We start from the raw sequence: 14,609 nt of genomic DNA, 5'->3' as shown, positions 1-14,609 counted from the left end.
ACACACGGGAGCCCACCGCGTCCCCCAGACCACCAGACGAGGAGGGCCCATCGTACCCACTGTGGAGACCAAGAGGCTGACATGGAAAGCAAATAATGACAACGCAGGTAAGCGGACATAAGCCGGACATCAACGGCCTAACAGGCAGCAGGTGCCAGGCACCTACCACTGCTGTTTCAGAGACGAGGAAACTCGAGAGAGGGGAAGAAACTTGCTCACGGCCACACAGCAAGAACACGGATGTGGGTCTGCTGAACTCCAAAGCTAAGCTCTTTCCTCCACGCTGTTTCCCAGCCACCTCTATTTTCGAACCAGGCTTCCCAAATCTGCCAACAACCCCAGGGGATTTCAAAAACCCATCTCCAAGACATTTTCCCTGAGACTCTGACCCTGGAGCTCTGGGATGGGCCCTGAAGAGCCATAGTTAACAGGCACCCAGATGGTATTTGGGCTTCCCTGGTGGCTTAGGTGGTAAAGACTCTGCCCGCAACGTGGGAGACCTGGGTTCAATCTCTGGGTTGGGAAGATCCCCTGGGGAAGGGAAAGGCTACCCACTGCAGTATTCTGACCTGGAGAATTCCATGGACTGTATATTCCATGGGGTTGCAATGAGTCAGACACGAGTGAGTGACTTTCACAGATTGTATTCACAAACAGGCAAAGTTAAAAACTCAGATCTGAGCAAAGGGGACGGTGTGGCCACCCAAACCTGAGCTGCAGTGCACCACCTGAGGGGCCGTGGGTGTCCCCGACAGTTCCTGGGCTCCACCACTGAAGGCGACCATGGAGTCACCGAGGTCTGGAGCCGGGAATTCTCCTAGGTGTAGAACAGTGCCCGTCGACGGGTGCATCATGGAGAAGAGGTGCCCCATGAAACCAGAGCCCACGTCGAGAAGCCTTCTCACTCAGGACTGGAGTCAGGCTCATCCAAGACGACCCCCCACTTTGGCTGATGACACAACTGAGGCAGCCATAAGTGGACGCGAATGCCCACAGCCACAGAGGTCTCCAGCTGACTCCAGCCAGCACACCACACCATCTCAAAGGGACACCGCCAAGTGCCCAACTTGGGCTCTGCAACGGGCACGCACGGGGCAGCCGGGCCGACCCCAGAAGCAAGCCCAGCCGCCCGGCCCTCGATCCTGCCCTCCAGGGAGCTGCTGGGGAGCCGACGGCCGCTCCAGGCCCGCTCTCCAGATCCCCCGGCACCTCCTCGCGGCGCTCCACAGTTTGGGAGTTTGTGCCTGCCTGTGTGACTGACTGACACATTCCCTTCCCACCACCCTCAGTCTGCAAGCCCCCGAGAGCCACCGCCGTGTTACTCCTGCGCTCCCGGTCAAGAGCAGAGCCCAGGACACACACACGAGGCCCGTGCTAAACGTAAGTGTGAGGCACAAGAGAAGGGCAGACGCCGCAGGAGCTGGAGGGGAGCCAGGGGAGCCCGGCGTCCCCGGCCCAGCGCCCAGCTGGCGGGCCTCCGTGGGGCAGGGGGGTGGGTGCGCGGCCCGCTCCTAGCACAGGCGGGAACGCGTGTGCTGCAGGGCAGTGACCCCGCAAACCTCAGCAGGAGGCCCCGGAGCAGATGCGAACGAAAGAACACTGCCGCGCAGGAGTGCAGGGGACACGCTCAGGGGCACCCCGACATACCAGCCCTGGGTCACACCAGCGGGCCCTGGGCTTACTGACTTGATTACCCTCACCAGCACCCTCCACTTGGCCCAGGAAACTCCAGTTATCAGCATAAAGGGCCCGTCGGAGGATAAGGGTGACAAAGGGTGCTGACTTAGGAACAGTGGCCACTTACAGGCCACCCTCAGCCACAGTATGTCAGGGGCCGGTGGCCAGGAAGCGATAAGAGACTGTGCCGTGAGCCAGGGCCCCAGGAGTGACAGCCAGCAGTGAGGGATCAAACCGCAGAATCACCAACAAGCCAGGCCTCCGCCGAGTCCACAGGATGCTGGGCTGCTGGGGACGGACGGCCTGATTATCTGTAGGACAGCATGTGCCCAAAGGGTAGGAAACACGTGACAAGTTTCAGACGGAACAACAAGGCAGCGGGTCTGAATGAACAACCGGGCTCTGCAGGAGAGACGGAGAGCGTGTTACCTGCTAAAGAAGTGACTGAACGGTGCCAGGAGTCTCAGCTTCCCCCCCTCCTCCGTTTCACAGGCACAGTCCCGCTGGGGGTCACGGGGCTCCCTGGTGGAGCTCAAGGTGACGTCGGTGAACGGCGGGTCGTCGTCGTTCTCCAGGGCCACGATGGCGCTGGAGCTGCTTGTGACCACGAGGTCCAGGATGTCCTCGTTGCTGACGGACAGCGTGGTGGACAGCTCCGTGCCGAGGCTGGACACGCTGCACACCGAGACATTGTCGCTACGCTGCAGGCTCTGGGAGGTGGGGCTGTAGAGCTTCACCGAGTCGTAGCCCGTCCTGGGAAAGGTGGAGGACTTGCGCACGCTCTGCTCCCGCTCGGCGCCGGCGGGAGCCGGGGGCGCGCAGGAGGGCAGCGGGCAGGCACTCTGGCAGGCTCGCTCAGGGACGATCTCCGGCTCAGAGGGCTTCCTCCTCACGTGGACCACGCTGCAGGGGACAGGCTCCGGGTTGCCGATCTCGAGGGTAGGAATGCCCGAGTCCACCGATTTAAGGCTGTGCCGATCTTCTAAAGCACTGAGTTTCAGCTTGGGCCCATACTCAGGCAACGAGAGGGACCTGGGTGCCTTGAGAGTCAAGTGTTGCAGGTTCTGAATGTGGTTTCCTGGTCGACTGTCCAGAATGCCCATCAAGGCTACGCCATTTGTAGAGGCGGAATGGTTTCCATCAGTCATCTTGGTCCAAGGAAAAACTAGAAAAAAAAAAAACACAAAAATGGAAATTAAGACAGTGGCTATAAAAGCCAAAGATGCAACTCCTCTGGAGTTCAAATATTCTGACGCCCCCTTTTAAAAGAGGAATCCTTGAAAAATAAAATTTAAAAAAGCCCCACATACCAAAGTATTAATTCAGGACCAGAAGTGAGAGTTTTAATATACTACTATCACAATATTATAAAGTATCCCACCAATCACAACTGTGGTCCTCAGGACAGCACCGGGAGCAGGAGGGCCGTGCCAGGCGGAGAAAAGGGGTTTTGTTTTCCGTGCTTTTTAAAATGATGAACACGTGATACCTCTGTCAAAAGTATGTGAGTTCATAACCCACACACAAGTCAAGGTGCAACACGTGTGGACAGCATAAAAATTAAGATGTCTCCATCAACACAGAAAACAAGATGAAGCATGTCCGCCAGGTGCGCTGAGACGACCCGGGCCAAAGTGAGCGGTGGCTCCACAGTGTTTGTCCCCTCACTTGGGTCTCCAAGGCAGGGCGTATTACCCACGTCCCCACGCAAGGAAACGAGGCTCGGGTTCAGAAAAGCGTCCGGGGTCATGCTGTCACTTGGCGGCACAGCTGGGATCTACAGGGCTGGCCCCAAAACCAGCCACACCCAGGGGACGAATGGCTCAGTCTGGGGCTATAAAGCCCACGTCAGAAGGCTGGTTCGGTGAAGAAGGATAATCGATAAAGGAGAAAACTAAAGGCCACGAGCCTGGAGGAGACACCTCCAGGATGAGGAGAGTCTGAGCTGCTGGTGACACAGAGGCCCTGCCTACAATTCTCAGCCTCAGGCGGGGATGAGGGGGCGAGAGGCGCAGTCCTCACGGACTGAGAACCTGGCAAGTTCCGCTATGTTCCTTTCCACTGTCCTTTAAAATATTGAAAACTAAAGAAACCTGCTGGCACATTTAAATCTGATCCACAGAACAGAACAACATACAGACGGGATCTCCTGACTCAGACATTCCTGGGTTCTAACCCCAACTCCACAAGACGGCTTGGGAGAATGAAAGAAAGTGCCACGAGAAAGGCTTCAGCAGGCACCGACCACCCCCTACCCCGAACTCCCACAAGCACTCTGCCGGCGGCTGCCATCATCAAATGGCAAGTTTTGAAGCCTGGTAGTGACACCGATAACCACTCCCTTTCAGGTGTTATTTTAGCTTCTGCAGTGAGCGTCCTGCTCCCCTTCAGGAAGCCTGGCCAGGCCTCTCAATGTCAACCCGGCAAAAGCACATTCATTAAAAGCAGAAAACAGGGCAGGGGTGATCCCCCTCCTTCCCAGAAACAAGGAACCCGTCACACAGCGCGGCACTGGAGCAAAAACAGAAATGAGGGGCGGGCTCAAAAGGCACAGTTCAGGAACAGACCACACTGCATACGAAGCGTGGAAACGCGACCCAGTCGTGAGGAGGGTTATCTAGCTGTGTGTCCTACTAATTGTTTATCAGTTTTCCTTGGCAAGATGCAACCACACTGCACTACACCAAAGCAAGATGGCAAACAAAATGAGAGCTTAATAAAAATGAGATTATAAAGGTGATCACACTAAGTAAAGGGTTTCCCTAACCTCCAGAGCTTGCCTAGTGCCTCAGACGGTAAGGAATCTGCCTGCATTGTGGGAGATTCAGGTTCAGTCCCTGGGTCGGGAAGATCTTCTAGAGAAGGAAATGGCAACCCACTCCAGTATTCCTGCCTGGAGAATTTCATGGACAGAGGAGCCTTGTGGGCTACAAGTCCATGGGATTGCAAAGAGTCAGACACGACTGAGCAACTAACACTTTCACTTTCAACCTACAGAGCAAAAAGAACCAAAAGGACCTGGGCATCAGCTCACCACATGGAACACATTTTAAATGCTCTGCAGTTCACGCTGCCCTGAATTCCCGGGGCTGCAGCTCCTACCCTGAGTCCCCAACCATGAGTTCCTCCCAGGCAAGGCCACGGCAAACTGTCCCTGGAACCCTGACTTGGCAAAACTCCCAAACTGAACTACGCTGCCAAACCACAGCATTCACAACAGGAAGACAAACCTGTGTACAAACTTTAAAGTTCTAACAAAAAATTCTAATTAAAAGGAAAATACAGCAAGAAACATTTTTAGCACATAGTTAAGAGCTAATCTTTGGCAGTGGCAACGGTGATGAGGATCATCCAGACACCATCAACATTCCAACAGGTCAAACCAACAAAAAAAAACAAACCCCCAAACACAGAAGGACACACAGTAAGCAGAGCTCAGACCCTCTGGTAGGCCCAACGGAAACTCTCCCGACTTGCTAGTGTGGGAGACACTTAACCTTTCTGAGCCTCAACTCCCCTCCTGCCCAGGAGTGAAATGGGGCAACACCATGAGACTCAGGGGCAGCCTCTGGACAAGGGAAGGGAGGGGCCTCGGTGAAACACAGCATACCTGCATGTGACACCCAGCAGGTGCCCCTACTTCAGCCCAGACAGCGGACACACACTGCGGGGAGGGGGTGGTGGAGTGACTTTAAACTGGCATTTTGACACGAGGACAGGAACAGTAACCAAGTGTGCTAAGGGAACCCAAGGCCCCTGCTCCTCCATTGCCAAGACGGAAGCCCAGGGAAGAGAAGAACAGATGGGACGGAGCCCAAAGCCGCCTGGCAGCGGCCCGTCCCACAGCCTCACTGCTCTGTCTCAGGGCCACTGGAGCAGCCCCAGGGCCTCTCCTAGGGAGAAGCTGAGGGGCCTCTGAGGCTCCAAGGGTTCCAGGTCCAGCTTAAGTTCCTGAAACCTGCAAAACAGCCTCAGAGAACAGACTCTGGAAAAAGAAACTTAAAAGGGGAAAAAGTCCTTCCGCTTGCGACATCCTCTAAGACCGAACTCTGTGAGGGCCAAGCCACCTGCCCTCAAGCCCTTCCACCTGGGGCCGGCCAAGCACAAAGCGAAGCCACACTCTGAGCACCTGCCTTCTGACGGGGCCTGCGGGGGAGGCCGCACAAAGAAAGGGCGTGCTTCTGAGAGAGGCAGCGGGGTGGACGCTGGAAGGCGGCCAGCAGGCAGCTGCCCATGGCTGGCCTCCAAGTCACACATTTTCTCAAGACAGAGGAAGCCTCGACTCCGCGGGCTGGCGCCGGGCCCCCGGGACCCGTCCCCCGCCAGCCCCGCCAGTCTCGGGCTGTCAGCTCGCCTCTCTCAACACCCACAACCCCGGCGACTCTGTCTCCCACTCGGCCACCAGCGCCCTGGGTGTACGTGTCCCCGGAGACCGAGCATGCCCCTAAGGCTGCTCCTCTGAGAAGCCTTCCCCATCCCCCCGGCCCCCAGGAAGCTGCAGGCCCTCCTCTCTCTGGGGCTCCTTGTGGCTGCACCCCACCTTCAGCAGTTCCGGGGTCCCCTCCCCAGGCTCCCGAGCTGCAGGCAAGGCACCTGGATGTTGATGCCTGGGCAAACGCCTCCAACGATGAAGGATGAGAAAACCTATCTGCTGAATTAAGTATTCCCGACGACTAGATTCTAGCTGTGGGCAGGCGTTAGGGGCCGGCCATCCAAGAAACCTCTGTTGGGAGCTGGGTTGTGTTTCCACAACAAGGTGGGCAGGGGAGCTCACGCAAGAGAAGCAAATGCAACCACGCTCTCCCAGCAAAGTGTGTGGATGGCAGACCCAGCACGTGAGCGATGACCATCCTGCGCACCGTGTTGCCTGCTAGACTAGACGGCAAGGGTTGACACGCTCGACCTTTGACGGCTCAGGACAGCAAAACAAAACTTCCCTCTGCAGCCCTTTCCCAAAGTCACGCATGACCCCTCGTGCTGCAGGCGTCACAGCATGCGACCTGGGCTCTCGGCATCCCCAGGCACAGCCTGGCACCAGAGGCCAGCCTGACCATGAGCAGCCATCGCCGCCCGCGGGAGAGAAACACACAAGCCTTCAAGCACAGGTAAGAGGACGGCTTTTTATTCCGGGTGGCAAGGCCACCAGAATTTTCTTTACCTGCCAGAAACTGAGTCTGAAGGAAACAAAGAGGCAAAGGGCCTCCCCGAGAGGCTGGAACGACCTCACTCCACCAGGGGCCCATCTTTAGTTTAACACAAGTCAAGAGAGTGGACAGTAGCTCTACCGGTGACTCGGAACAGGCGTTGGAAAACAAGTCTGTCTAGAAGCAACAGTTTAATTTTCTTCTCCTTACAAAGTAACAGGACTAAAACCAACTCTTCATAAATACAAAAAAAAAAAAAACAGTTCATGAAACCACAACTAAATGATTTAGTTATATCCCCAGGGGGGAAAAAAACCCACCCCCGGGTGGCCTCTGGGAGAAGCCGTTCTGCCCATCCATGCACACATCCTCTGAGCTCGTCCCCCATGGCTCCTTCCCGTCCACAGGGCGTGTACCACACGCGGCCTCCCGTCCCGCCTCCTCTCCAGATACCACAGGGAAGAGCGGCCCCCTCACGCTCCCATCCCACGGGGACGGCTCTGCGACCTCCGACCTGCCAGGGAGGGGCACTCCAATTCACTGCCAAGCTTCCCACCAATCCAGCCCTGCCGCTGATTTCCATATACACAGAGCTCCTTTCTGTCAGCCACGGTCTAAGGGCAAATCTGTCACAGATCCGAAGTTTCAGGAGGGCAGGCTCTAGGCCTGCAAGTCCGGACAACACCAGCTGTTGCTATTTAGTCGGTCAGTCATGTCTGACTCTCTGCGACCCCATGGTCTGGAGCCCGCCAGGCTCCTCTGTCCATGCGATTCTGCAGGCATGAATACTGGAGTGGGTTTCCATGCCCTCCTCCAGGGGATGGATCTTCCCGACCCAGATCATCACCATAAAACTACAATCTCATGAGCACCAGGCACTGTTGGACGCTCTTAACACACCAGTCTGTTCTAGGGCCCTCAACAGTCCTCTGTGCCAGGTACTAAGCCCACTGCACAGAGGGGGAAACTGAGGCACAGAGACTACCCAGGTCTCCACTTGGATGCGGCAGCACCTGGGGCTTGAGCCCAAGGCTGCGACCCCGCAGCCCTCAGTAAGCTCTGCTCCTTGCAGCCCTAATGCAGACATCGAGCACCTCCTCAAATCCTCACCCCTCCGGCGAAAGAGCAGGATTTCACAGAGGGGAATGATGACACTGAGCTTGCTGAGTCAGATGTGGCTGCCTGCCCAAGGTTTCACATGCAGGAACCCCCAACACTTCTCTCTCCAATGCCCACGTCACCCTCCTGAAGGCATCTCCAGGGTCCTTCATGTCTCCCGGGGAGGATTCTGGTGGGACCACCAGGCTCCCCACAGGAGTGGCTCCCCCAGGCCTTCCCCTCGAGCCTGGATGTAACATCAAGGAGAACCCACTGACACCTCCCATGAGAATCAGGCTGTTCAGGACTTCCTTGGTGGTCCAGTGGTTAAGAATCCACCTGCCAATGCAGGGGACAGGAGTTTGATCCTTAGCCTGGGAGCTAAAATCCAGTGCTGCAGGGCAACTAAACCCATGCAACTATTGAACCCATGCACCCTAGAGCCTGTGTCCCACAACAAGAAAATCCACTGCGATGAGAAGCCCGTGCCCCACAACTAGAGAGAAGCCCACACTCTCCACAACTAGAGAGAGCCCACACGTAGCAACGACAACCCAGCACAGCCATAAATAAATAAAAATTTTAAAAATACATATTTTAAAATAAAAAAAAGAACCAGATTGTTCTGTAAAGGTTTCCCAAGCACCAACCGCTGTGAGTCCCTTTCTCTTTTTAATTCAAGCCCTGGCCTAGCCAGAAAGGAGCCTGAAAAGAAAAGCACAGGCCGTTCAGGACCTCAAGGGCCTCCGCACAAACAATTAACCCGAGCAGCCACCTCCGCGCACCAGTGCATCTGCGTGTTGGGCACTAAGACCAGTGTCTACACCCGCCATCTGTGGTCTCTGCTGCCTCCACAGCAACCCCCGGGGCTGAGAACACCAACACCATCTCACAGGCAAGATGGAGGCCCCGACGGAACACAGGCGGAGTGGTCCTGCGCGGGCTCACCTGGATCTGCCTCTAAGGTGCTTATTACTGTCTCCACTGCTGCACAAGCAAGCCAAAAACAATGGAGCAATGTGCGTTACACAGGATGGGCAAGTTGGGACTTCCCTGGCAGTCCAGTGGTTAAGACTCCGTGCTTCTACTACGGGAATCATGGGTTTAATCCCTGGTCAGGGAACTAAAATCCCACATGCCAAGAGGTGAAGCCAAAACACACACACACACACAGACCGTGAAAGGCAACTAGAAAAGTAGTTTGTTAGTCAAATAAGTTACTCTTCAGGATAAAAACCACCCTCAAAAAGAATTTTCTAGAAGCCTGATGTATTTCTCTGAAGGGTGAATGGCAACTCTGAGGCACCTGGAACTCAACACAATGTAAGTTAGTAAGTTTCCGTCCAGCAGCAAACAAGGTGGAAACTGGTGTTAAACTGTTGAGGCTCCTCAAAGGCTCCTTCCCAACCCTAAGAAGCAGATATTTCACTTAAACCTTTAAACCCAAAGGTAGTTAGGTTTAAAAGGCACAGGTGGGACATTTTAGATTCAGGATGCTCAGTGCACAGGGTGGTTGACCCACTAGCCCAAAATGTTTCAGCTTCATACAGTGGTTTACCAAAACTAATCCTCATAAGGACCTGAAAAGTGACTGGGAGGCAACTGACGGTGTAGGAAGACAGACCACTCAGCAAGGCCAACACAGTTTATAACCTTAATTATTAATATGGTAAACAATTTACTGAACATTTGCCATAGACCAAACATATTAGGGGGCTTCCTTTGTGGCTCAGCTGGTAAAGAATCTGCCTGCAATGCAGGAGACCTGGGCTTGATCGCTGGGTTGGGAAGATCCCCAGGAGAAGGGAAAGGCTACCCACTCCAGTATTCTGGCCTGGAGAAATCCATGGACTGTATGGTCCATGGGGTCGCAAAGAGTTGGACACGACTGAGCAACTTTCACACACATATACATAAGTATATTAGGAGCTATCGCATTCTCTAACCATCACAAGCCTGCCAAGTACACCAAAGAAGTGGAGACTCAGAGAGGCTGAGTGACTCACCCAAGGTCACACAGCAAGAGAAAGGGGATGCAAACCAGGTTCTGACATCAAAGTCCATACCTGGCTTGCTGGAGTGCTTAAGAACACAGATCCTAAACATTGATAATCGAAGATAAAACCAACAATATTCAGACTTTTCCGTGTACTTCAACAGAAAGTTTTAAAAAGAAAATACACAAGGGGAAAAGATAATGCAGGTTCTGGAGGCAGACTGCCTAGGTTCAAGTCCTGGCTCCTCCACTTACCAGCTGGGTGACCCTGGATTAGTTTAACTTCTCTGTGCCTTAATTTCCACCTAGTAGGAGGGGGACGACAACAGGCCCTATCTCATTAGGCAGTTGACAAGATGGGGGGAAGAAATCCATGTAAAGCCTTTAGAATCAAGCCTTAGAAGATGCCTGCCGGTGTTACTCTTCCTTGGGCACCCAGCTCAGGCCCACTATTTTAGCAACTCGTTTGCATAAACAAGCCCAGGCACAGCCAGTCTGCACGGCCTCACTCTACGCCTTCCGCCTGCCTCCAACATCCTCCTCGCACCTTTGCTGCGGGCACTGAGCCTAGCTCTCAGCTTCCCCACCTGTCCAATGAGGTGATTAGCCCAGCCCATCTACCTGAGGTCCTTCTAACCTGACAGTCTAGAAGTCTAAACCCAGGCCCTAGAAACTTTATACCCTCCCTGAAACAAACATGAACAGACAACACATACCCACGTGCCTAAAATCCCCTCTCCCGTATTATGTATAAACGCCTGTTAGGATGACAAATCTTCTCCGAGGTCTCAAAGCTCCACGGGCGCCCATGACATGCGGGGCATGCATCCTCGGTGCTGAGGGTGGGGACATGACAGTCAGAAGCTCTGACCAAGGGAGGACAGATTCCAAAACAAGCTGTTGCTCTGACAAGCTGAGTCCACTTTATAGAGGTCTTCAGCAGAGCACAAGCACTTGCAAATAGAAGGAAGACGGACAGGAATTCACCTGCTGGACAGAGGGGAGAAGGGCAGTGGGAGGGAGCGATGGAGAAGTGGAGGGTGGAGAGGCAGAGAGAGGGTGCCTGAGGGGAAGGGCAGGGAGGCCAGGTGAGGCGGCGCTGAGGCAGAACCTGAGAGGAGTGCTGGGGGCAGACTGCAAAAACTCAGCTTCCCGAGCCCAGAGTAAGCCCAGCCCAGCAGCGCTGAGCAGGGACCTGCCAGGACTTGCCAGGATCACGAAGGACACTAAGATGAGCAGCGTCTGGCCCCGACACCTAACTATTTGAATCTCATCTGTGCCTCTCTCCAGCTGTCCAGCTGCATGACCCCGAAACAGTTAGTGTGCCTCTTTGATGTTTCCCAAAGGGTGTATTCACTCAATAACCCTGAGTCCCAAGGACACGGGGAGCGTCTCACTAGGGCTGGAAATCAGGGGCTCGGAGTCCACAGTCTCAAGAGGTCAAACATACCACAACCAAGACAGGAGTAAGACAGAACTGGTCGGGGGGAGCGGGGTAGGAGCACCCCAGTTAAAGAGGGGAGGTGTGAAGTTGGGAAGAAGTCATAGCCAAACATGAGACCTGGCTGGTCCTGGCCAGGTAAACCAGGCAGGAGGAAGCCACGGCTGTAGTCCATACCGGGGACCTCACCGTGGCCAGCAGCAACCACCCCCTACAAAGGCAGCCACGACAACGGGGTGAGGTGCCCACATCGCCCAGACACGGGCCCAAGACACCAACCCCCCCTCCTCCGCCAGTCTGCGGCCGCGCAGGGAGCCTGCCGCACACAGAACTTTCCAAAGCTTCCACATCCACGCTGGAGCACACGGTGCCAAAGCTGTCTGGAAACAGACGTGGTCTCCCGGGGCCAGGCAAACAGCCGGCCGCCCAACTGCCCGCGGCCCAGCCCGCCGCTTCCTGGAGGAGCCGCCCCCACCCTCTCCTCGCCCCCCACCCGCAGGACGACGGCAGTCGCGATGGGATGCAGCCCTGGCCCGGGTCTGAAGCTGAGGGGCTGCAGCCCAAGGGCGCCGGTCTCCGAAGAAGGGAGTCCCTGGCCTGGGCAACGGGGTCCCAAGAGAAAGGGTGGAGAACAAGGACACGAGAAGCAAGGGGGCAGAAACTCCGAGGTGGAGGGGGTTCCGGGGGGTCTCCAAACTGGACGGGGCCCCGGGTCTCGGAGACTCTGAGGTGGAATGGGTCCCGGGGCTCAGGGACTCTGAGGTGGAGGGGGTTCCGGGAGGCTCCGAGGTGGGGGAGGGGGTCCCGGGGCTCAAGGACTCTGAGGTGGAGGGGGTTCCGGGGGGAGCCGAGGTAGGGAGTCCCGGGGCTCAGGGACTCTGAGGTGGAAGAGGTTCCGGGGGGCTCCGAAGTGGACGGGGTCCCGGGGCTCAGGGACACTGAGGTGGAAGGGGTCCCCAGGCTCAGGGACCCTGAAGTGCAGGGGGTCCCGGGGCTCTCGCGGGTCGGGGGAGCGGTTCCGCGCGCCGAACCGGCTCCTCTCCCGCCCTGGAGCCCGGCGCGTCTGAGGGGGAAAACTTTCCGTCAAGTTCCGGAAACAGAGCGGGTCGGGGCTCGCGTCTCACCGAGGAGCGGTGCTTCCAGCGCCCCACGGGCTCCCCCGGGCGCGGGAAGGAGCGGCGGCGAGGGATGAGGCCAGGCTGGACGCGCCCCGCCGTGCCTTAGGGCCGCCGCCTCCCCGCTCCGGCCGACGCGGCAGCAGGTGGCAGCGGCCCCGCGCGCGCCCCGGCCCCTTCCCTCCCTCGCGGCCCGGCTCCCGCCGCAGGCCCTCAGTACCGGAGTCAGCGTGGCTCCGACGCCATCCCCCGGGCTCGCGGGCCCGCAGCCCAGGCCCCGCAGGACCCGCAACGTGCGCGGCGAAGACGCTGGGCACTGCAGGCGGCGGGGCGACCAGGCAGGTGCCGGCAAGGAGCCCGCGGCCAACGGCGGCGCGCGCCCTCGCCCCGCCCCGCGCGCCCTCGCCCCGCCCCGCGCGCCCTCGCCCCGCCCCAGCGCGCCCCCGCCCCGCCCCAGCGCGCCCCCGCCCCGCCCCAGCGCGCCCCCCCCCAGCGCGCCCCCGCGCCCCCGCGCCGGCCCCGCGCGCCCGCCCTCGCCCCGCCCCGCGTGTCCTCGCCCCGCCCTGCGCGCCCGCCCTCGCCCCGCCCTGCGCGCCCGCCCTCGCCCCGCTACGCCCCGCCCCGCCCCGCCCCCTGCCGGCACAGCGGCTCTTCCGCCCGGGCTGCCGCCCCACCCCCGCCGCGCCGCCGCCGCTCCTCGAGCTCGACGCTCGTCCCTCTGCCCCTTCTCCGGCCCGCTCGCCCGCTCTCCACAGGCCCCGGGACGGCATTGCCCACCCGTTTCTCTCCCGAAGGCCAAGAGGAGCCGCGAGGGGAGGCCTGAGGGGATCTTTATGCCCACAGAGCCCCCGTGGACACCCACCAGGGGGCCTCCTTACCTGGTCGGCTCCACCCGCGGCCATCTTGGAAGTGGGAAGCGGCTGGGAGGGGGAAGGGGCACGAGCGGGCAGCGACCAGGCGTGGGGAGCCGAGCGGCGGAGCGCATCGATGGGTGGCCCTGCCCACCTCCGGGCAGGTGTGCGGGAGAGGAAGGTCCCGCCCCCCACCTGGCCGCAAGCTGGAGGCCAGGTGGGCAAGATCGGAGCTCGGGCCCGGGACATGGAGCCTTGAGCATATCGCTTTGAGGCCTTCCCGGCCGGACCTTGTCTCTTCATCCGTAAAACGGGCTTTTCTGGTAGTTTTCTTATTGAGCCGGTAGACAGGGCACAGCGCCGCGCCTCCCCAAACTTGCTTGCACTTCTCTATCACCTGCAGATCTTTGAAAATTTTAAAGGCTAGGCCACGCCTCAGACTAACTAAATCACAGTCTCTGAAGGTAAGATACGGTTTTGGAAGCTGCGTAATGTGCAGACAAGTTTAGGAACTGCTGGCCTAGTGTTCATTGCATTATTTCCGTCAGTATTGCAGAATCTAGAGACACGGTCTGTGATCAAAACCGTCACGCAGGACTTCCCTGGCTGTGCAGTGCTTAAGACTTGCCGCTTTCACTGCAGTGGCGCAGGTTGGATCCTTGGTGGGGCTTCCACATGCAGGCTCCCTCCCCCGCCCCCCCCCCCCTCATAAAAACAGGTGGTAGAGAGTGGACAAACCTAGACAGCGTATTAAAAAACAGAGACATTACTTTGCCGACAAAGATCCATATAGTCAAAGCTATGGTATTTCCAGTAGTCATATATGAATGTGAGAGTTGGACAAGAAGGCTGAGCACTGAATTGATGCTTTCCAACTGTGGTGCTGGAGAAGATCTTGAGAGTCCCTTGGACTGTAAGGAGATCAAACCAGTCCATCCTAAAGGAAATCAACCCTGAATATTCATTGGAAGGACTGATGCTGAAGCTGAAGCTCCAATACTTTGGCCACCTGATGTGAAGAGCTGACTCATTAGAAAAGACCCTGATTTGGGGAAAGATTGAAGGCAGGAGGAGATGGGGGTGACAGAGGAGGAGATGGTTGGATGGCATCACCGGCTCAATGGACATGAGTTTGAGCAAGCGAAGGACAGGGGAGCCTGGTGTGCTGCAATCCATGGGGGTGCAAAGAGTCAGACACAGCTGAGCAACTGAACAACGAAGAGTGGAAGATGAAGTCGCCTGCCCAAGGTCCAGGGCTGGTCAGTAGCTGAGAGGAGTCAGAGGCCA

At 57.3% G+C, this 14,609-nt stretch overlaps 1 protein-coding gene across 6 annotated transcripts in view; it reads right to left on the bottom strand.

The window, feature by feature from the left end:
• Positions 1–13,398, bottom strand: part of TBC1D14 (TBC1 domain family member 14) — a 103,371-nt gene extending 89,973 nt beyond the window's left edge. For 3 of the 6 annotated variants that reach the window (XM_043448368.1, XM_043448367.1, XM_043448370.1), the window contains exon 1: positions 2,107–2,842. In XM_043448368.1, coding sequence (XP_043304303.1) covers positions 2,107–2,825 — 719 coding nt within the window. In that variant the 5' untranslated portion in view covers positions 2,826–2,842. Of the gene's footprint in view, positions 1–2,106; positions 2,843–12,480; positions 12,603–12,691; positions 12,856–13,349 lie in introns of those variants that run through there. The other 3 variants (XM_043448366.1, XM_043448372.1, XM_043448371.1) reach the window with 3 other exon arrangements.
• Positions 13,399–14,609: the final 1,211 nt, after the last annotated feature.

The sequence above is a fragment of the Cervus canadensis genome, chromosome 26, assembly GCF_019320065.1.
Source record: "Cervus canadensis isolate Bull #8, Minnesota chromosome 26, ASM1932006v1, whole genome shotgun sequence".
Lineage (NCBI taxonomy): Eukaryota > Metazoa > Chordata > Mammalia > Artiodactyla > Cervidae > Cervus > Cervus canadensis.
The sequence above is the reverse complement of the archived record's forward strand: the minus strand, read 5'-3'. Positions and strand labels throughout refer to the sequence as shown.